This window comes from Peromyscus leucopus, chromosome 13 (genome assembly GCF_004664715.2).
Source record: "Peromyscus leucopus breed LL Stock chromosome 13, UCI_PerLeu_2.1, whole genome shotgun sequence".
NCBI lineage: Eukaryota > Metazoa > Chordata > Mammalia > Rodentia > Cricetidae > Peromyscus > Peromyscus leucopus.
Window position 1 is genome coordinate 21,241,241 of NC_051074.1, and position 21,903 is coordinate 21,263,143.

General features: G+C 37.9%; 1 protein-coding gene across 3 annotated transcripts in view; it reads right to left on the reverse strand.

Moving 5' to 3' along the window:
* Positions 1–3,556: 3,556 nt before the first annotated feature.
* The window catches only part of Vapa (VAMP associated protein A), a 35,080-nt gene continuing 16,733 nt past the window's right edge, over positions 3,557–21,903 (reverse strand). The window contains exons 2-7 of one of the 3 annotated variants that reach the window (XM_028873987.2): positions 19,280–19,432; positions 17,640–17,743; positions 16,931–17,011; positions 9,404–9,526; positions 5,486–5,659; positions 3,557–4,320 (exon numbers count right to left, since the gene is read on the reverse strand). In XM_028873987.2, coding sequence (XP_028729820.1) covers positions 4,162–4,320; positions 5,486–5,659; positions 9,404–9,526; positions 16,931–17,011; positions 17,640–17,743; positions 19,280–19,432 — 794 coding nt within the window. In that variant the 3' untranslated portion in view covers positions 3,557–4,161. The remainder of the gene's footprint in view (positions 4,321–5,485; positions 5,660–9,403; positions 9,527–16,930; positions 17,012–17,639; positions 17,744–19,279; positions 19,433–21,903) is intronic. The other 2 variants (XM_028873988.2, XM_028873989.2) reach the window with 2 other exon arrangements.

Below are 21,903 nucleotides of genomic sequence, written 5' to 3' on the forward strand. Positions count from 1 at the left end.
TATAACTGAAAGGTGTAATTTGATCTACAGGACAATCCAGTGTGCCACCATGAAATGTTCACATCCTTAAGCAAAATAATGTGCTCAAGTTTTTCCAGGAAAGCAGAAAAATAGTTGTATTAGTTGTATATAATTTCTGGCTTTTTTTTTTTTTTTTTTTTTTTTTTTGGTTTTTCGAGACAGGGTTTCTCTGCGTAGCTTTGCGCCTTTCCTGGAGCTCACTTGGTAGCCTAGGCTGGCCTCGAACTCAGAGATCCGCCTGCCTCTGCCTCCCGAGTGCTGGGATTAAAGGCTTGCGCCACCACTGCCCGGCTAATTTCTGGCTTTCTTAGTATGAGCAACATGATAAAGTTAAGTCAAATGTGTAGAATTAATGGTGCGTTGCATACTTCATTTTTATATTTTGAGTGCTTAAAAATATACACATTTCTGCAATCAGAAATGTATGAAGATTATTTACAAGTAATTTCTCTAGGAATCAATGTTTAAACTTCCCACCAGCACCAACCCCTAGATGACTAGGCATTCATTCCCAAGATGCCACGGTTGATGCATGTAAGTCTCCAGGTGTGGTATCAAATACAGGCTGAAAACTCAGCTGCTCACATAGCCTACTAAAAACTAGTAAGCATGAGACTGTTCAAGTATGTTTTTAATGCAAAAAGGAAAATGACATTTCACTACAACTATTCATACATTTTAACTTCTTGAGGCTAAAAAAAATAAAGACCATTTATTCAGGTTCGACTGTATTTTTTTAAAAAAGTCGGCAGGCGTTGGTGGCGCACACCTTTAATCCCAGCACTCGGGAAGCAGAGGCAGGAGGATCTCTGTAAGTTCGAGACCAGTCTGGTCTACAGTGCAAAATCCAGGACAGGCACCAAAACTACACAGAAAAACCCTGTCTCAAACAACCAAAGGAAAAAAAGAAGTATTTTTCCCTAACAAAGATCAGATTTAAAAATCCATGAACACGCCAGAGTCACTCAACAAGACCTTGCAGAGCTCCTGGGAAACTTGTGTGATATTTCTAAAGAGGCCAATCACAATTGGAGAGTGCTTTTTGATCTTGCTAAAAGGTCAAATTTTTGTTTGCTTTTGACTTGTTAAAACCTGCCCACGTGGAGTATTTTCAAAAGTAACAGACAAAAGTCACGCCAACACCACCACCATCAAGAAAATTCCAAGACACCTGAAGAAAAATTCTAAGTATTGTTGGACTAGAATTTGTGAGCTTACATTTTTCTCCAAGTGTCTTTGTTAAGGTAGCACAGCATATACTCAGAACACAATTCCTTCTTGCAAATACAAGAATGAGCAAAATGAAGGTACACTGGTTAAAGAAAAACAGAGGGACTGTAGTGCATTTGGTATCATGTGTAAGGCCTTTCTAGACTGTAATTTCAGTGTTAGCTCTAATCTTTTCCTTGTTTACATACATAAACCAAAAACTCTAACATGTATTATCTGTCAATAGAGCTGGACTTCTTTCCAAGTAGAACTTGGTAAGAAAATAATCTGATCACATTTCTCAGAGCAATTAAAAAGAACAAAAAGTCAGGTGTCCTATAGAATCAGAGCCATCTCCTAAGAAAGGCAGTTAAGAGGCCCGTGTTTATTTTCAAAAGATGCTACATAGACTATAATCTACCTCAAAACCAAGCACTAGATAATGTACTTTGTAAAGCATACAATGTACTTTACACCCATCACCATCAATGGGACAGACACTGCAGCCTTAACACTAAAACATACACATCAGATTCAACAGCAGCCCGTAGTCTCATGGTATAAAGTCTCTATTACTAACACTGTTCAAATTCAAATGCTTTACTTTTTTACAGCTACAATCAGGAAAGCAGACTTCTGGTTTTACCTGTCTCTAAGAGCCTGTGAGACACCGGTGAAGTTCTCCTCAGCCCTTCTAAGGCTTCAGGCTCCTCAACTACAAAACGGAGGGACTAAGAAACAGAACTAAATTACAGGGAACATTTCCATAAAACAGGAATTTTTTTTCCTTTAAAAAGTAATATAAGCAATACCAAGCTTGAACTTATCACCAATGGTCATTTTATAGAGAACTTTAAACCAAGGAGGTGCTGATTCTGTACTTATGGGATGAAAATATAAGATTTTTATCATGCTTTTCCAGTTGCGGGGAGGGAGCGTACTGTGGCAGTACTGCATACAGCAACAAGGACATTACTTGCAGAAGCAAGCTAGTAACAGCTAAGCATTACCTTCTGGTTTGCTTTTTGTTGTTTTTACAGTTAACTCGTACATAAGCAGGGCGTTTTATTACAAGTTATCATACAGTATAACAATACATCATATATAACCCAGGAAATTCAAGACAACCTAAATACTTGAGAACACTTCACTTTCATAAAAGGTGCACCGACTTGTAACATACTTCACTGCACATTAAGCCCCACCACCTAATTTCTTTTCCAAGAGAATACAACTTTTACAAAACCAACACCTAGTTTTGAGAATACAAATTCACCTGTAATAAACTACATTCAGTTGAAAACAGGATATACTTTCTGATTCTAAAATTGCTTATCTCAATATGAATAATGTAAATTAAGACCCAAGACTAAGGTTCAGGGAAGCACTAGTCTATATACAATGATCTTTCAAAATCCACTGTGTTTCACATGGCTAACAGACTAATCTGCAAAAAAATAAAAATAAAAAAGTTTTGATTTTCAAAATATTAATCCCCAAGGTTTGCTGAGTAATACTAATTTCTATAACAGAAAAACAACTGTTTTTAGTATTATTAAGAAATACATTGCCAGGTGGTAGCAGCACACACCTTTAATCCCAGCAAAGGTAAGGCGGAGTTCAAGGCCAGCCTGATCTACAAAGCAAGTTCTAGGACAGCCAGGACTATTATACAGAGAAACCCTGTCTCAAAAAACAAAAATTAAATGCATACATACATTATAAAGCAGAAGTATGTAAAGTACTTAAAATTCAGAAGAATTAAGTCCTCTTTTAGAATACAGCTTTAAAAAAAATGAAACCCGCCGGGCGGTGGTGGCACACGCCTTTAATCCCAGCACTCGGGAGGCAGAGGCAGGCGGGTCTCTGTGAGTTCCGAGTCCAGCCTGGGCTACCAAGTGAGTTCCAGGAAAGGCACAAAGCTACACAGAGAAACCCTGTCTTGAAAAAAAAAAAAAAAGAAACCCTGGAAAAAATGGAGTAAACCGAACAATGATATATAGTCCACTGGCATACATGAAAGTCACTAAAATTATAGCACTTTTATATTTCTTAAAATCAATTTGATCTTCCAAAATACCTGCATTAGCTTGAAATTCTATTCATTAATAAAAACAGACTGAAGACTTTTAAGTTACAAATAATGAAGTACTGGGAAGTTTCACACAAGAGAAAAGTATGCATTATAAAGTCCCATTTCTGCACAGTAGACTTTCTGGCCGCCCCGCCCCAGCCCGCCCGCCCCAGCCCACCCCAGCCCGCCCGCCCCAGCCCACCCCAGCCCGCCCCAGCCCAGCCCCCAATGACATGGCAGACACAAACAGGCTATCCGAGCAAGAATCTGTTAACAGTTTTATTTTTTTTATGTTAAATACCATGGGACAGGATTGTAAGGATGAAAAACTCAGTCAACAAACTGCCTCACAAGGGATAAGAAAAATTCTGCCATGATATTAGCAAAGGTAAAGGAGAAAATTTACACAGTAAGAGGCACCATTTCCCCACAGAAAACCTCTTGGCATTTCCTGAATGAGTGAGATTAGCAATCTAAATAAATCATATTTCAAGAGGTAACAGCAACAGATAAAATTTAAAGGGATTATTAAAATAACATTTACAAGACTGAACAATTCTTGAACTCTTATTAAAACCACAAAGAAAGAACAATTCTTTATTTATGAATTTCATAAAGGACTGAATGTGCAACTGACATCTGCTAGTGATGATCTGATAATATACAGTTTGTCCAGGAGCCGAACAGTTTGTTTGTATTGTGTTTTCTAACCGTAAGAGATCATTAAAGGCAAAGCCTATATGACGCTGTACACACAAAAAATGGTCACCGCGGGCCACACTACCAATGAGATGGTAGGTAAACAAATCTTCTTCTGGTCGAGAGAAAAAAAGAAACAGCACTCTGCATGCTTCACTCTACAAGATGAATTTCCCTAGAAAGAATCCGATGAAAATGGCTGCAATTACAACCAGAAGAGAAGGAAGAGGACTGGTGACGTTATCTCTGAAGGATACAGCTGAGGTGGGTCCTGGTTTATCCGAATGTGCTACCTTTCGAAGCCTTAGGCCTTCATCCTGCAGGAAAATACACAGAAATACACATGAGTGCTGGAGTTAAAAGCTCCTACAAACAGTAGGAGGTCAGCAGATGCGAATGGATAGGAAGAGAACAGAATTAACTGCTGTCTGTCTACCTTGGGACCTGTGGACTTGGGACAAATTCTACAACTGGATAGAAGTGATAGCTGAGTAATTCTATAACTCCGCCTGAACAGTCATCACAATCAGTGCGTTCATGTGATGTAAATTACACCTCAATAACACTGACTTTTAAAACAGAAGCTGAGGCGTGTACTCCTATGAAACCATGTAAGCTTACCTCCAATACACCCATGGTATTTGACATCAGCCAGAGACTAGCAATAGCACACTACTTGGCAGGCTCACTGACTCAATACAACATGAAAACCCACATGGCAGACACACACTGCTTCTTCATGTTAAAGTGCCTTACTTACTCCATGTAAAAGAAGAAGCTGCTCCCTTCTTACTCAACGGTTTCACGTAGCCCTAAGTTTAAGTTTCTGATAGTCCTACGTTTTTAGATGTTTATTAGGAGAAACTCCCAAGAGAGCAAGTTTCTCAAAGCAGGTGGTTGTTATGACAGTATGTGTCATGTGGTCTGGGGTAATTACAGACACCATTCCTCAACCACACTTACACAGCATCTCCAACTTCACTACAGTTCAATTCACTATTCTGATATTAGGGTAGCCTGAAAAGTGATACACATCATTGCCAGCTGTACTCAATTCCACTCCAGACATGTGCTATATCCTCTGAGCATCACACTATTATTGCTCCTAGCCAGCCACAGGATCCCAGTGCTAGCGTGCTGCGGAGCTAGAACGTTTAAAAGGTTATATGCATTAGGTGCATTTTCAACTTGGGATGTCTTCACCTTCCAATGGGTTTATCAGGAATATAATCCTATCAAAAGTCAAAATATATCTGACTACTAACTAAAATATACCTATTTCACTTCCATTACTGGATTTTCAGAAACTTCGCTTCTTTAGTCGTAAACTAATTATCTTCAGGTAGTAAGAGCAATCAAATGAGTTAAATAAAAAATAATTAGCAACAAGATTAAATATAAACATACAGAGACTGCTAAAAGATACTAACACATTCTTTGTACCTTCATTCCATGAACTCATTTTCAACCAAGAAAACTTACTCTCAGGTGTCGGTTTTCTTCTGACAGCTTCATCATTTCTCCCTGAAGTCTCTTACATTCTTCCATCAGTTTCCTTGTTTCCGTATCATTGAGCGAAACACTATGTGGTTTTGGCAGGGGTCCATCTTGTTTGGATGCATTCAGTGGAACAGCTTTGCTAGGTTCCATATCATTCTGTATTTCAAAGATAATGGGAATCTTTAACTAAAAACATTTATGGATTTTAACTAATAAAAATCTAAACTCTGCATCTTTTCTAAAATGTCCTAAAAAGGTGACAAGTTTCAACTAATTATTAAGACTTTACTAGTACCAAATATGGTCATATGTAGACATTTTCAATGGAATATGTCAATAAATACCAGCAGTTATTACATAAATAAAATAAGCAGCCTATTTCCTCTACTCCTGTACCCTTGGTACTTACCTTAACATAGCACTTAAAATGTCATAATAATTTATCTTTTACATTATTTCCTCCAGAATTTCAAAAGCTGGGAGAACAGCCATTTCTCTTTCTTATTTACCCCTAAACACGTGCTTTACTAGTCAGTCCAGGAAAATATGCTGAAAGACTAACTCCAGGTAATTTTCAATGGTCTGATTCTACAATCAAACGAGGTTTTAGAAATTGGAAGTTACAGGACAGCCTCATAATCATTCCAACAAAATTTGCAGCTGCCTAAGAACATAGAGCCAAAAACAATCTAATGTCTACTAATGGAATAAAGTAACTAAAAAGTACAAATATTGAAAGGGAAACAGCAAACAAAGAGATCACTGCAATGAATGGAGGAAGCTATCTGTGGTCTTCAAATTGTTAAGATTATCCAATTAGTGTGATTCATTGTGGTATACTATTTAAGAAATAACTTAAGACAACTTTCAAAACTGCAAGGTCCAAATTCAACCTTGTGACTAAGCCTGTGATCCAAACCGTTTCCTTCATCCCAACATCATTTATGCCACCACATACTGTAATAGCATCAATATAAAGTCATTTTCATTTTTGATTTTTAACTGTTAAAATTTTTTAGAAGGCTTAGAAGGTTAAGTCAGTAATAGAGCATTTGCTAACAAGCTTTATCCAGATATAAACTGCTAATCAAGGCATTTATAAAATTAAACGTCATGACACTGCATAGTAGTCATTTGTACCAAGATCTGGGCAGTGCATAACCATTCTGGCTGCCAGTGGGGCTGCAATGGTTAAGTGTCAACTAGACAGATCTAGGGTCACCCAGGACTGTAAACAAACCTCTGTGTAAACTTTCTATACTGGGTTAAGTGAGGTGGACTACAGACCCTGAATGTGAGTAGCACCATTGCAGGGGCTAGGTCCTGAACAGAACAAAAAGAACTGAGCACCAGCACTAACGGCTGTTTCCTGCCTACAGATGCAACATGACTATCAGCTACCACTGCCAGACCAGACTGTTCCTCAAACTATAAGCAAAATCAAATTTTCTTCCTAAAGCTGCCCATGCCAGTACTTTGTGAAAACAAGGGGTTCTAATGCACAACACTGACCTGCCAGCGGACTGTCCTTTCAAGTTTCACATTTGAGAAGGGGAGCTGACTTCAAAGATGAAGAGATGCTTACCTCAATTTGCTCTGAGCTTCTCTTGTTGACACTATTCTTTCCCATAATCTCTCCAATGCCCAACCAAGCTCACCTCTAATATAAAAAATCTGGACCTGATATATTTTACTAAAATACTTATTCTATTTTTTTTCTTGACATTAAAATTTACTTCAAACTGAGTTTTCAAACCCCATCCTGCATAATTCAACTTGACTTTCAAAAAGGAAGACACATGCCTCCCTCAGTAAAGCAGGCAATATTCACCAACAGGCAAATACAAAGTCCTCAAGTGTTGCTTAAGAACTAAGAAAGTGCTGAGCAAAGCATTTGCCTCACACACATAAGATCATACCCAGTACTGGGGCAAAAATAATTGAGAGAAAAATCATACTGTTAGCCCAGTGTTAACTACAGAATGATATAGAGGAAACTAATAGGGGAGGGGGTTCCTAATGACTTAAATAAAAAATTTCAATTCTCAAAAAATTTTTATGTGGGGTACAGTGCACACCTTTAATCCCAGCAGATGGAGGACAGGACCATGAAATATGCAAAATAAAAAGATTCAACATGCTGACTCTTACCAACCAATAGTAACATTTCCTTAACACCTCAATGTGTGTCAAGACAACATACCAGTTTATGTTATACACTGTCCGCTAGTTTACATTCCTTTGCCTGTCGGCAGTGGCCCCATCAGGATTTCCACTTTAATAACTGTGTGGGGGCAATTAGAAAGGAGGTAGGCACTAGACACAGAAAGCAAAGGTGAACTCTACGGCAGAGCAAGTATTTGCAATGAAGCTCTGAGAAGAGAGGAACTAAAGAACATTCTTCTATCACTATTCTGAGTGAAGGGTGTCAATACATAAAGATGGTATACAGCTAAACTATGACTATGCTGTCAGAATTAAAGTTTTAATTTGTAAGTTGAAATATCTGAAAAACAATGTTCTCTGGAATTTTTTCTTCCTACTCCAACAGCAAATGTATGGTTTCTCTAGGCCCATGATCACCAAAAATAAATAATTCCAAATTATAAAGCCAAACAGAATTAGAAATTTAAGAGAATTGGTTGGTTGGTTTCTTTGTTTGTAACAGGCCTCACCACTAGCTATGTAGACCAGGCTGGCCCTGAACTCACCAAGAGCTCTGCCTTCCTCTGCCTCCCTAGTGCTGGGATTAAAGGTGTGCACCACTGCACCAATACACTCAGCTAATAAAAGGCATTTTTAAAGCCTTCTTAGGGGGCTAGAGATGGTACAGTGGTTAAAAAACACTGGCTGATCTTCCAGAAGACCTGGGTGTGATTTCTAGCACCAACATGGTGGCTCACAACTAACTATCTGTAACTGGTTCCAGGAGATCTGATATCCTCTTCTGACCTCTGTTGGCCCAAGGCACATGTGGTGTATAAACATACAACATGTAGACTAAACACCCACACACATAAACTTATAAAGCCTTACTATATGCATATCCTCTTCTAAGCCAAATCAAAGTATAAGAACGTATAGCATTTAACTATTAATCTTAATAATATTTCTGAACTTTCCAGTAAGTAATAAATGCTAACAAGAATTACACAGAACCCATTCAACCAGCAAACTCAGTTACCCTAACCTTATTAGCATTCAAGCACATACATGCAGAGTTAAATTATGGCCTCATTTTTAGCCATGATTTTAAAAAAAGTCCCAGGGCACTGCAAGTAAACAATGACAGTTATAAAGGTTACTATTCTTGTATTTTTTCTTTCCTACAAACACAAATGCTTGTTGAAAAGCATTGTTTGCTAGCTCCTACCTACTATATATCTGCTATGCTAATTCAAACAAGCTACAAATTCAATGTTCAGCATATGCTCCCCAAAGCTCATTCACAGGAAAAATTACACCAATTTGATATTGTTCACTTACTTATATCCACTCAATGCCTGTGACTCTACTGATCATTGTTTCAGAACTTGTCAATTCTACTGTCATTTTAAACACAGTCTAAAATGTAAGTTCTAGGGATGGAGAAGCTCGGCCAGTAGACTGAGCCCGCAGGAAGCCCTGGGCTCTACCCCCAGCACAGAACCAGGTACAGTAGCTCACACCTGCAATCTGAGGACTTCTCGTAGAGGCAGGAGGATAAGAAGTTGAAGGTCATCCTTGGCTACACAGTGAGTAAGTTGAGAAGCCAATCTAGGTAACATGAGATCCAGTCTGGGGGAAAAAAATTAATCCTAACTATTTATTAATACACTCAATAGTACTCATCTGCTTAGGTATCTACATTAACTTACTAACACTAGTAGACTCCTACTGCTGTTAGCTCCTATGACAAACCTGCTTCACCTCTTTTAGTTCCCTGGGGTCACTCTTCGTGTGATAACTGGCAGGTGTTGCAACTGTATTGCTGACGCTGCTCATTGAAGTGACAGTTGAAGCAATCCCTGGTGGAGTTTTACCCTGAGGTAGCATGGGAAAAATATTCTCAGATTCATACCAAACTCATTTCTCCTGTATGATATTGGGAACGACTAACAAATAGCTTTAGCCTGTAAAACACTGACATCTTATTCCATAAAAATAATGCATCAGAAACAGAACATCAAATCAAAACAACATTTCTGAACTAGCTTTTCATATCTCTCACACAAACTTAGGTATGGCCTTTTGCACACCTTCACTTAGAAACTATGTATATATTTTAAAAAAAACCTCACACTTATCTAAAAATATTATCTAAAAAATATTCAGTTTCGTGTTCTCTTACCTTTGGTAACACTTAACGGGAAAATTTTTCCCCTTAAAGCTAAAAAATGCTAATGATTTGTAATCGTCTCTTATACTCAGGGACCCTGTTACCTCCCAAATACACACCAGCCAATAAAAAACCCAGAGATTCATGTAACACTCTGGTTAGCCTTCCATAACTCCACAGTTCCCTACTTACCTTTCAAATTCTCTTACTATAGTTAAAAAACAATAACTCAAAAAAAAAGTTTGGCACAAAATAATACTTAATAGACATCCAACTTATTCTGTCTCAACAAAAAGAGCATGTATTTTGAAATACAGAATGCCTTTGTAAAAAGGCTCCTGAACTCCTGCTCCATTCAGTCCCCTTGTCGTCATTAAAGCAAAAGTTTTTGTAGAAAATAGTTTACTATCAGATGTTACATAGAGGGCAATACACTAAGTACATACACTTAACTAATCTGGAAAATATCAAGTAGAGTTAAGGCTTTAAATGGCTTTTAAAATTCAAATTTAGTCTGAATAGGTTATAAAAGATCAAAAACAATGTGGCCTCCTTCCATCCCTAAAACTACTAACAGGAACTAAGTCAGGTGTGGTGGCTATTAAGGAGACCGATTCTGGCTCACAATGTACATATAGACACAGACTTCTCCAGTGTCATACACGAAATGAGGACAATGCAAACTCCACAGGCCACAATACAGTCACATACTGAACTACAGTCGTTACCAGCAACTTAATTAAAAAACTACATCATATTTTGCTTAAGTTAATTCATTAAATAAACCAGACCCAGGGTGTATCTTTGTGGTAGAGTGCCTACATAGGATGCTGCAGGACCAGAGTTCCATTTCCAACCCCACTGAATAAATATAAATAAGTCAATTTACTGTGTCACAAGACTACAAACTGAAACTATTTGGTTCTATACTATATATTCTAATAAATATACACTACCAGCATACTTCTTTGTAACATTTTTGTTGATGTTGCACATTTGGAAATGTATTGAGTGTTCATCTTTACTTAGTTCGTGCAAGATACGATTAACAAAACCATACCTGAAGTAAACTGACAAAACCCCATCTAGGCATCAGATTATTCAATAATGCCTAAACTTCCAAAACCACAAATCTTATACTAAACCTAAGATAGACACAAAGAAAGGGGTAGGTAATTTTAGTAAAAAGCTAAAAAGAAACTAATATCAAGACACTGACATTTAGAACCTTCATCAACTTCACCTATACATAATACTGAACAGGGCATTATCAACAAAGTCTTATTTCCAAAGAGTAATATGGACAAGGTGTTTTGTGTATACTTCTAGGGAGTTAAAAAAGCGTTTAAGCACCAAAAAACTTTCATTTTATTTCAGGTCACGTGATAAAGGATGAGATGCACCATTAAACTAAACCCCTGACAGGACATACATGTGACCAAATGGACTGTATCCTCATAGATGACACTAATTAACATTTCTTTACAATCTGCAGGTGAATAGCAACAGCAGAATGAGCTTAAGGGAGAACCGTTATTTCCAAAAATATTCTTCAAACACTTGCAGAAGTTAACTGTTCTCCAGCCGAGTTCCCGTGGTGATGGGATCTAACACAGGACTACTGGTATGATAAACCTGCCTGCCACCTACCCACTAAGTTACATCCTCATCACATCTCATCTTGTATGTGAATCTTGAAATGGAAATTCTAACATGTGAAAATACCCACCAACTATCAGAAGGGCTCACTCCTAAACTACAAGCACTCAGGATGCCAAGACAGGAGGACTACCACAAGCGTGAGGACAGCCTGCCTGCTCACACAGCGAGTTCCGCACCGTCCTGGGACAGAGACCCTGCCTTCTAAAACAAAACAACAATTTACTAGCAAGGCTAAGGACCATCAGAGTAACAATTTCAATACTGATATCAAAACAATACTTCAGGGGGTCTATATAAGGATCTGCTACACAGTAATTAATGCCCTGTCTTAAAGTCATTGTCTATCTAGTGCCCAGACTGTCAACCTGACTGAAAAGATCCAAAGTTTTGTTTGGTTTAGTTTTGTAGACAAGGTACCTTGTAGCATAGGCTGACCCAGAACTCAGCAATCCTCCTGCTTCCACTTTCAAAGTACTGGGATTATAGAGATGAGCAGCCAGTGCCACACTTCCAAAGTTTAAGGAATGATCCTAAGTCTGGGCCTTTTGCTTGGTCATGTTATATCAAAAAAGTTCCTGAAAGGGTAGAGAGATTGCTAAGGGTGGTTAAGAATACCGGCTGCTCTTCCGAAGGACCAGTGTTAGATTCCCAGTAGCCCATGGTAGCTCCCAACCACCTGTAACTCTAGTTCCAGGAGACTGAATGCCCTCTTCTGGCCCTTGTGGATACCAAGTACACAGGTAGTGCATGAAGGCAATCATGCATACAGTTAAAATAGTTTGTTTTTTAAAAGAAAGTTCCTAAGTCAGTTGTGACTGATGTAATAACTGGTCAAAATACTGAGAACATGTGACTGTCAAATGCTAACCCACACAGGACATAGAGATCATCCTCTCCACAGCTCTAGGAAAAACACACGGGGGAAAAAATGTTACTGCTGGAAGAAGGGGAGCGCAGTGAGAAGCTCTGACTTCCCAGCAGGACACACACGTGACATTCTTCAATTCACAGCAGCTGTGACTACCTACACAAGAGATCCACAGGACTGAGCCTGCCAAAATCCATCCCAAAAAGCTGCAGAGCTCATGGAGCCCCACTCCATCCCGAGGGTTTACACTCAGTTAACTGTTGCTGAGGAAGGAGAGACACTTTTCTTGGTTGATCATTATGAAGGTGAACATAGCCCTGTAAACAAAATGGCACCCATCCTCCTATCATCACCTTAATGAAAAAGGCATGAAAGCACAAGTAGGACCAGCTGGATAAAGAACAGGAACTAATGAGTGGGCAGAAGAAAAAAGAGGTAATAGATGAGTATGATCAAAACATATAATGTACATGTATGAACATAAAACAATGAAACCTATTATGTACAACTAAGATACGTAATTAAAAATGAAGGTTACTAGTGGTTACTTGAGTCACAATGGCTCAAGAACCAACCTGAAGAGCCTTCTATCGATAACCAATCTAATAATGTAGTTGTGGCAGCTCACAACTGACTCAGTTTCCCAGTTTGAATCTCAAGTCTATTCTGAGTCAACAGAGTTCAAGCTTGTTTGCTCAAGGACTGTGAGAATGTTCTGATTAGTCCACAGAGTCTCCTTGAAGGGCTGTGAGAAAGTCCTGATTAGCCCACAGGAAGGAACACACTATCTAGCTAGACACAGGCTGCTGGTGCCAGCCGGAGGTACATCGAGATACAAAATGAAACTGCCTGCTCCTTGACGCAGGCGGGATAGATAATTGCTGAATGCCTGTACTGTGCATTGTTCTACCTCTGTCCTTCAAGACTTTATAAGCTGGCTGTGAAATAAACTCAGGGCTGTCCGGCATTGACCAGCAGACCTCTCGACTCTTTTCTGTCTTCTTCATTGTCTCTACAACCCACATGCCTTTACCTAGCTACCCAGCTGACTATCGGCAGGCTCCGACATGTAGTAATTGTATGACATCAGAGCACAAATGCTTATTTGAATGTGTGTGTGCATGAGAGAGAGACAGAGGTGTATTCACAGGTTCATATATGTGCATGTGCCATGCACATGGAAACCCAAGACTGAGGTTGGGTGTCTTCCTCAATCTCTTTCCACCCTATTTTTCAAGAGGCCTCTCCCTGAACCTGGGCTTCACCAATTCAGCAAGGATGGAGTCAGTGAGCTCCAGGAATCTGTCTCCTCTCTAGTGGGAGTCAGTAGAGACAACTCCAGTGCTGAAGTTAAGGCACACACAGCACCTATTGTGCTTTTTATATGAGTGCTAGGGATTCAAACTCAGGTCTCAGTACCTGAAAGCACTATACCAACTTAGCCATCTCCCCAGCTTCTGGAGGCATGAATTATACTTTTTATGTATACTAATCCATTATATATAATTATATTGCAAGTAAAGGAGGGGAGGGGAGACAGGAAATGGAGGTAAAGCTTATATATCACCAGAGCAGAGATATGCTTGTAAATAGGAGGAAAACCATAAAGTTGAAAAGGGGACACACAGGGAGATCCAAGAGGAAAAGGGGGTAAATATGATCAAAATACAATGGATATGTGTATGAAATTTTCAATATATATTTTTTACAATAACTGTTAACTAAGCCAGGCATGGTAACAGACAATCACAGCAGGCCGGTCTCTATGTGAGTTACAGGCCAGCCTGGTCTACATAGTGAGTTCCAGGACAGTCAGAGCTATGTAGAGACCCTGTCTTTAAATAAAAACAAACAAACAAACAAACAAAAAAAAGTAATGATAAAACAGTTTATAACCTGCCTTTGTAAACTGTTATTAGATGAAAATCACTCACCTAAATGCTGTAGCTGAACTTTAATGCTATGCACTTTACCAACAACATCTACAACCACCACCAAAAACAAATCCAAATTTGATCAAGCTTCTAGGATCCAACTTCCAATAAGAAATAGTAGACAAAGAAACTATGTAACACGAGAATGCTATCATACAAACCTATCATGTGGAGGACTAGAGAGATGTCTCTGGTTAAGAAGAGTTGCTGCTCTTCCCCAGGACCAAGTGGTTCACAACTATCTGTAACTCTAGCTCCAGGGGATCCAACACCCTGTTCTGACTTCTGCAGGTACTCACAAGCACATGGCAAACACATACACAAATAAATAAATATCTTAAAAAACAAGCCTAGCATGCAGCAAAGTCTATAGGCAAACCTAGTTCATGTATTACTTTTAGAAGAGCAAAGCAAAAAGGAAGCCACTAAATTAAAGAAATAAATCATCTGCACTGTTTGGATTTCCTTTTCATTTCAATTCAAACAGACTACAAAAAAGGACATTTTAATGACATCTGAAGGACAAATCTGAATGCTGCTTGGACAGCTTAATGAATGTGAGTGAACACATTAAAATTTAAATGTATAATATGAAAACATCAGAACTCTTCATTCAGCTGATCTTTAAGTCCTTAGAATTACACATGTTAATGAATAAAATCAAATGTCTAGGATGTGTCTTAAAAGCCAAGCATGGTGGCAGCTTTTGATGCCAGCATTGGGAAGCTGAGGCTCCAGGAGAAATAACCAATTCTCTGGGCTACAAAGATGACAAGTAAAATCCAAGGGTTTATGACCTAGCAATTATAAAAGCTGGTCATGGACTCATAGTGAGTGTATACCCCTCTTTCTAATGTATATCATTTTCTGTCTAATGCCTAGTTTAAAAAAAAACAAAAACAAGAAGCTTTATAGCAGATGCTCCAATTTAATATACAACAAATATAAGTAGTCCAAATAACAGGAAGACATTCTGCTGCTAACTTATGGAGGTTCAGGATCTGACAGTGTCGAGGAATACTCTGATGTTACTAACCAGCCTATGGGTTATAGGTTCCTATTCTAGAAAGAATCCAGCCACAAACTACTGTTCTGCTTCACAGCAGAGAAACTGAGAGGATTCACTTAGTATCTGATCAAGGGGTAAAATGGGTCCCCAGTGCTTTCTTCCATAGCTGTGGGCTGGCATCTCTGGTATGTCCATATGCCTGTTCCTTCTCATGGTCTGGAAAACAAGCTCAACTGCCTATCAATTTCTTGCTGGCTTGCAAAGCAGTAAGAACCTCTCTGAATCACATTAATACCTAGGCTCTAACTTCCTCAGACTTAATTTTTCAGTCTTAACTTGTCCAATATCCAGAGTATAATGGATAACACCCAATGAAAGATAAACAGATCTGTGTTTAATAAACTATTATAAGATAATGGTAAAAACAAACAAAAAACCCTCAAGTGAAATAACCTCCAAATGTAATTTTAAAGTAATGTCAATCCAGATAAATTTAATACTTTGTTATTAAATATAAAAAGCAATGGAGACTATTAAACATTTTTGAACCAACAAAAAGAAAAAGGAAACGAATATGGAAAAGTACAAACACCACACTTTTTACTCTTGGCTATTATAACACAGATTCACTTAAAAGGATGTATTGAAAATTCAGTGAGTTATTTGCTCAATACCTAATTAACATTCAAGAGCATCTTCATTTCAGCTTTCTTAAATATAGTTTACTTTTGAACAGAGCAAATATGTTACTAGATCAAAGCAAGAATCATGTGAGACTGACTATAAACCATATTATACCAATTATATTTACCCACATTATTTTATATATTTCAACACACATAAAAACAATCCCTCCTACAAACCATAAGAAAAACTTCAAATCCACAAGGCTGAAGAGACAGCTCGTCAAGTGATTAAGAGCACAGGACCTGGGTTCCATCTCCAGCACACACCCACATAACAGCTCACAGCCACCTCAAACACCTGTTCCAGGGGAATCCTCACCCACTTCTAACTGAGGGCACCAGCACACAAGTGGTGCACAGACACACATGAAAGCAAAGTAACCACATGCATACAATAAAATTCTTAAATCAGAAAGAAGATAGGAATAAAGTAACCACACCCACCCAACAGACCACAGGCCACTGGTCTGCTTTTACTAAACATATCTATCCCTCAAGCCACAAAAGCGTAACTGTTTAATACTAATCAATAAACAAAACAAACCATTTACTAAAAAATAAAACTGAATTTAATCAAAAAACAAAGTCAAAATATTTTACAAAGGCTAAACTGTAAAAAAAAAAAAAAAAAAAAAAAAAACCCACTTATTCCTGTAACTATATTTTATCCCAAGAATGTTGTTATTGTTACTCAAAAAGAGGTTCCTAATTATATTTATGTATGCATATCTTGTTCTAAAAAGTAAAATTTGAGAGTATTCCCAGAATTTCTTCCCACCCTGAAATTTGGACCTACCAATTAATATGTATTTCTTCATAGTCAAACAAAACATTATAAAATGCAAACAGCATTATCAAGCTTTTTTAAACTTAAGTCTCATTAGATGGACTTGCCACCCCAAGTCCAAAATCAGACACTGATAATCAACTATCTGATGATTCTTACTTACCAGTTTATCATTTTCATTCGGCATTTCAAATACACATCTCAATTTAGAATCCATTAATTCGTCAGGTTTTGCCTCTTTCCACTTTAAAAAAAAAATACATAAGATAAGAGATTGTGGCAAACAGGTTTATCTAAAAAAATAACCGAAGCTGAACGAGGTTGCTCAGAAAACTGCTAAGGGTATAGCTCATCTAGGGTACAAGGCTGGAGTGCTTGCTAATTGCCGCAATCACCTGCCCATGTCCCTGGACCTTTAGAAGTTGCAGACCTACTATCGCCATCAATTAAAATCACAGTGGCATTGGGGCCTGGGCCCAAGAGACGGCTCAGAAGGAAAGGTACCTGCTGCCACCACTGCTGACCTGAGTTCAATCCTAGGAATCCATAAGGCAAATGAGAGAACCAACTCTGCCAACCTGCCCTCTGATCCCCACATGCCCCGTAGAATACCCAATCAAACAAATAAAAATGTAATGAAAAGAATGACAATGACATTAGCAATACACATGACTTTTTTCTTCATGTTAGCATTTCTAAATGGTTTCTAAGAAAACAGTATTTCAAGTATTTCCATTCTTCAATTTTGTTCTGGACAGACTTACAGATATTTAATTTTGGCAAGGAAATCAAGATTTTTGAGAGCGAAACAAAACCCAAAGTTTAAACTATTATCTCCAAAAATAATTTCTGTACTTTCTACACTTACTTACCACAGCTTCCATATCTGAAATATTTGGTGGAGCAAAAATTGTCTGTACCATGAACTTATGTTTACTCTTTTCATTTGGATCATAATCAAAGGGCTGTAGCATTACTAAATAAAAAGAAAAGACACATTATCTTTGACATTTTATCTCCTATTACCGCAGTAACAAATTTAAAGAAAATCAAGATGGGTTCAAAACTCAAATATTATTATTCATTCTCAACTTTATAACTTTCAATTATTAAGTTCATTTCTGTGATGATTTTAATTTAGACAATTGAGACATTGTTCTAATATAACTAGTTTTTCTAAACTGGATTTTAAACAATTACTCAGAGTGTATTCATTTGTTTAGATCTGATTTTAAGAAAACAAAGGAAATCATAACTTCTTGATTCTAGAATCCCAATAGCATCCACGTTTTATGTCTTTAGATCTGAGTAGGCTGCAAGTTTTAAGGCTCCATGAGTTCAATCAGCATGCTAAATCTATGTGACACAAATATAAGATAGGAGAATAATAAACAAATTAGTAATTAAGATGTATATAGCATCTTTGTAGTTCTTCAAAATATTCTCAATGGGTCTTTTATAATTTGCTGTTTTAATATTCCATGTGCTTAAATATAAGAGCTGTAGCCAGGCGGTGGTGGCGCACGCCTTTAATCCCAGCACTTGGGAGGCAGAGCCAGGCGGATCTCTGTGAGTTCGAGGCCAGCCTGGTCTACAAAGCGAGTTCCAGGAAAGGCACAAAGCTACACACAGAGAAACCCTGTCTTGAAGCCCCCCCCACAAAAAAAAACTAATTAATTAAATAAGAAAGAGCTGTAGAATTATGTTAAAATTTTCGGAACATTATCATGAGTCATTGGGGTTTTAATTCAAGTATTTCTATGCCATGCTACCCCAACTGATCCCCATGACCTAACCTAACAAACAGGAAATCCGTATGTTTTCCTGCTCCCTTTGTAATTTACAAAAAGAAAAAAAAGAACTACTGTTTTACAAAGAAAGTCTCTGTGTGAGGCCAGAGGCTCTCTCACAAGTAAGCTACATGGAGCCACACACAGCCTCCTCAGCCTTGCTGCCTATTTCTCAACGATGGCAGATGCTGTTCCGCAGTACTGTCTCTTTAGAAGGGCTGCCTGGGGAAGGACAGTTTACAGAAGACATTTCAATAGCACCAGCAGACTCCACAGCAGGAATAAATGGTGCAGATAAGGAACTGTAAGCAATAGACAAACGAGAAGAGCAGTGCAGTCTTCAAGGCAAGACCCCTTTGGCATTTACAATGAACATCATAAAGACTCATTGATTTTATAAGTGGGCCCAAAACAGGTACATTTTTAAGCAAAAGACTCAAAACATTTCTTCTGTAGTTGCACAAAACATGCTATAACATAACCATGCTGTGTTCAAAGATAAACTAGTGAAAACACAGAATATGGTTGATGAGCTATAGAAATAAAGAATCGATGTGAAGTTTCAAGTTGACATTAATCAATCACACACCCACACACAAAATGAGAGTGAAAAAGTTTCAGTCAACTTTTTTTATAGCAAGATACCCAAAGAACACCTTTAAACACAAACTGCAGCCAAATAATAAACAGATGAAAACACTATTAAAGGCATGAACTGCTACCTGAAACAGTCACAATTGACCCGGGGTCAATAATTCCACTGTTAGGCCTCACACAGTACCGGCGGGGTGCTGTAGTCTTCACTTTGAAACACACCTTTCTATCCGATGGATTTCGCAATTTAAGATTTGTAGTGACTACATCTGTGAAGGGGCCTGTAAGGTTTAAAAACAAGAGAATTAAAACTGGATTCATAACAAAAGTAGAATTCAAGATTAAATTAATATAATCTCAATCTCATTTTCTACAAAAAAAACAAGAACTATATTTTTCCATCTTTTGATAATTCCAACCACAAAATTACTCTATGATTTTAGTTCTCTCGTTCTGATTACGTTTATTCATGTTTGTGTGTTCTGCCTATGAGCAAGTGCATGCCACAGTGCCTGTGTGGAGACCAAAAGATGTTTTGGGATTGGTGCTCTCCTCCCGTTCCGTGGGTACCAGAAACCGAACTCAGGCCCTCGGGCATGGCAACAAGCATCTCCACCAAAAGCCACCTTTCTATTTCTATTCTTACAGAGTGTTCATGTCACATGACTGACAGAATTTCCCAGTGGTCTTCACCAGTGCTCCTCTTCACATTCACAAGGCCAACTGTAAAATTTCTGATCTGAAAACTCCAAAAGCTGATAGTATTCACACTTCTCTTCAATCATCCACTCACATACTTATGAATAATGTGTCATATCCACTATCTAGATACAAAGTTTTTGTCTTAAAGCTTTGGTTTTGTACTCAAAAAAATGAGAAGGACATAGAAATCAAAAAGCTGATCCAGCTTTACTTAACCAGTATATCCTCACTTTTTTTAAATGGGCTATGAGATGTGAAGATAAACTTATATACTTTTGGCTGAAAAGCCAAGACAGATTATACAGTCCAGTTTACACAGCAAGAATTTCTTAATTAAAGGCAGGAGATAAACCTAAAAACAACATGTCAAATAGAAAATGGTAAGCCTATACCATTAACTACTCCAAAAATCATTTTAAATGGTCTTTTGAAAAACAATTTTAAGCTTTTGTTTTTTATTTGTCAAAGACAACTATTATAAAAGCCTACCTGCTTTTACTTAAATCTTTTTTCATCCACATATTTGTGTTTAGAGTGTATGTTTACATGGATTGAACATCAGCCTTCAAGCTTGGGAGCAAGCTCCCTTAATCACTGAGTCACCTTCTAACCCTGTTCGTTTAAATCTTAAACAAAAATCACATTCTTTTATAAAACTTTATTTAGAATGTCATACTTTGAAATCCAGATTGAGAAAATTCTCCAACCAACTATGTTCAATAAATAGTTTGACTGAATGTTGGGAAACTGTCTAAGACAAAGACTTCCAGAAAAGCAAAAGAGGCATTCATTATAGATTGCAGAAAATAGAAACAAACAGCTCTACCTAATGTTTAACATGAGAAAACAAACTACCTCACAAAAGTGGGGTGACTTAAAAAGTGCTTAGTTCAAACCTTGAGAAGCAGTTTTATTCTGAAGTGCTTGTTTCAGTATAAGCTATTCGTTCATTCTATAAACTACCTTACACCCTTTGATGCTCCCAAACTGCTTGTCTCTTTGAAAAGCAGATGATTTAACATCTCTACAATACAATGAACCAAGATTAAAAGGGGGGGGGGCCTCCAACCTGTCCACTTTACTAGAAATAAATACATCTGAAAGGGGTAAAGCAAGGCATTCCCTCCTCACTAGTCTCAATGCCCATAAATCACAACAGTAACTGGGAGCATGCAATGTGGTAGGCCTGTATAGTTAGTTGACCCTTCTGATCAGCTTGCACATAATTTTAAAAATAACTATATATTTTCAATCAACAAACTCCTAAGAATTGTATGTGTTCTGAAAAAAGTACTTAATGCATTACCCAACAGGGAATATATATTCCTAACATAAAAATGCAAAGATGAAATAATACAACCAAAGGACAAAGAATCTCTCCAGAACAAAATGCTTAGACATGTTAACCTTATGAAAACAATGTCATGAATCCTATTAGAAGACACCCAGAGAGTCACTAGAGATTCTTTACTCCAATGGGTCCTGGGCAAGCCTCAGTCTGAGCCCACTGTTTCTTTTCAGAATGAAAAATTAAAGAGTACTAATAACCATAAGCAAAATAGCCAAATGTTATGGCTAACAGAGACTCTGCTGCTTAGTTCAAAGTAACATCTAGTCCACATTTTTAAGCCATAGAATTCTTTGAGAATCTGATGAAAGCTATAACCTACCATAAAGGCATGCATAGGCATATATCCACAAAAACTTAACACTGAATTCATAAAAGCTAAGACTGTTATAGGAGCTGTTATCACCCTACTACCAGAAACTAACTCACTCACACACACACACACACACACACACACACACACACATACACACACACACACACTCTCTCTCTCTCTCTCTCTCTCTCTCTCTCTCTCTCTCTCACACACACACACACACACACACACACACACACACACACACCCCTTTACAGATCTCAGAAAAAGGGAGGTTATATGAAGTGAAGGTGCTATAAGGCACAAACACAATCTTTTACCTAAAGATAAAGTATTTTCCCTTGGCATAATAGCTGAGTGGTTCGAAAGGGGGAGTGGGTATATAG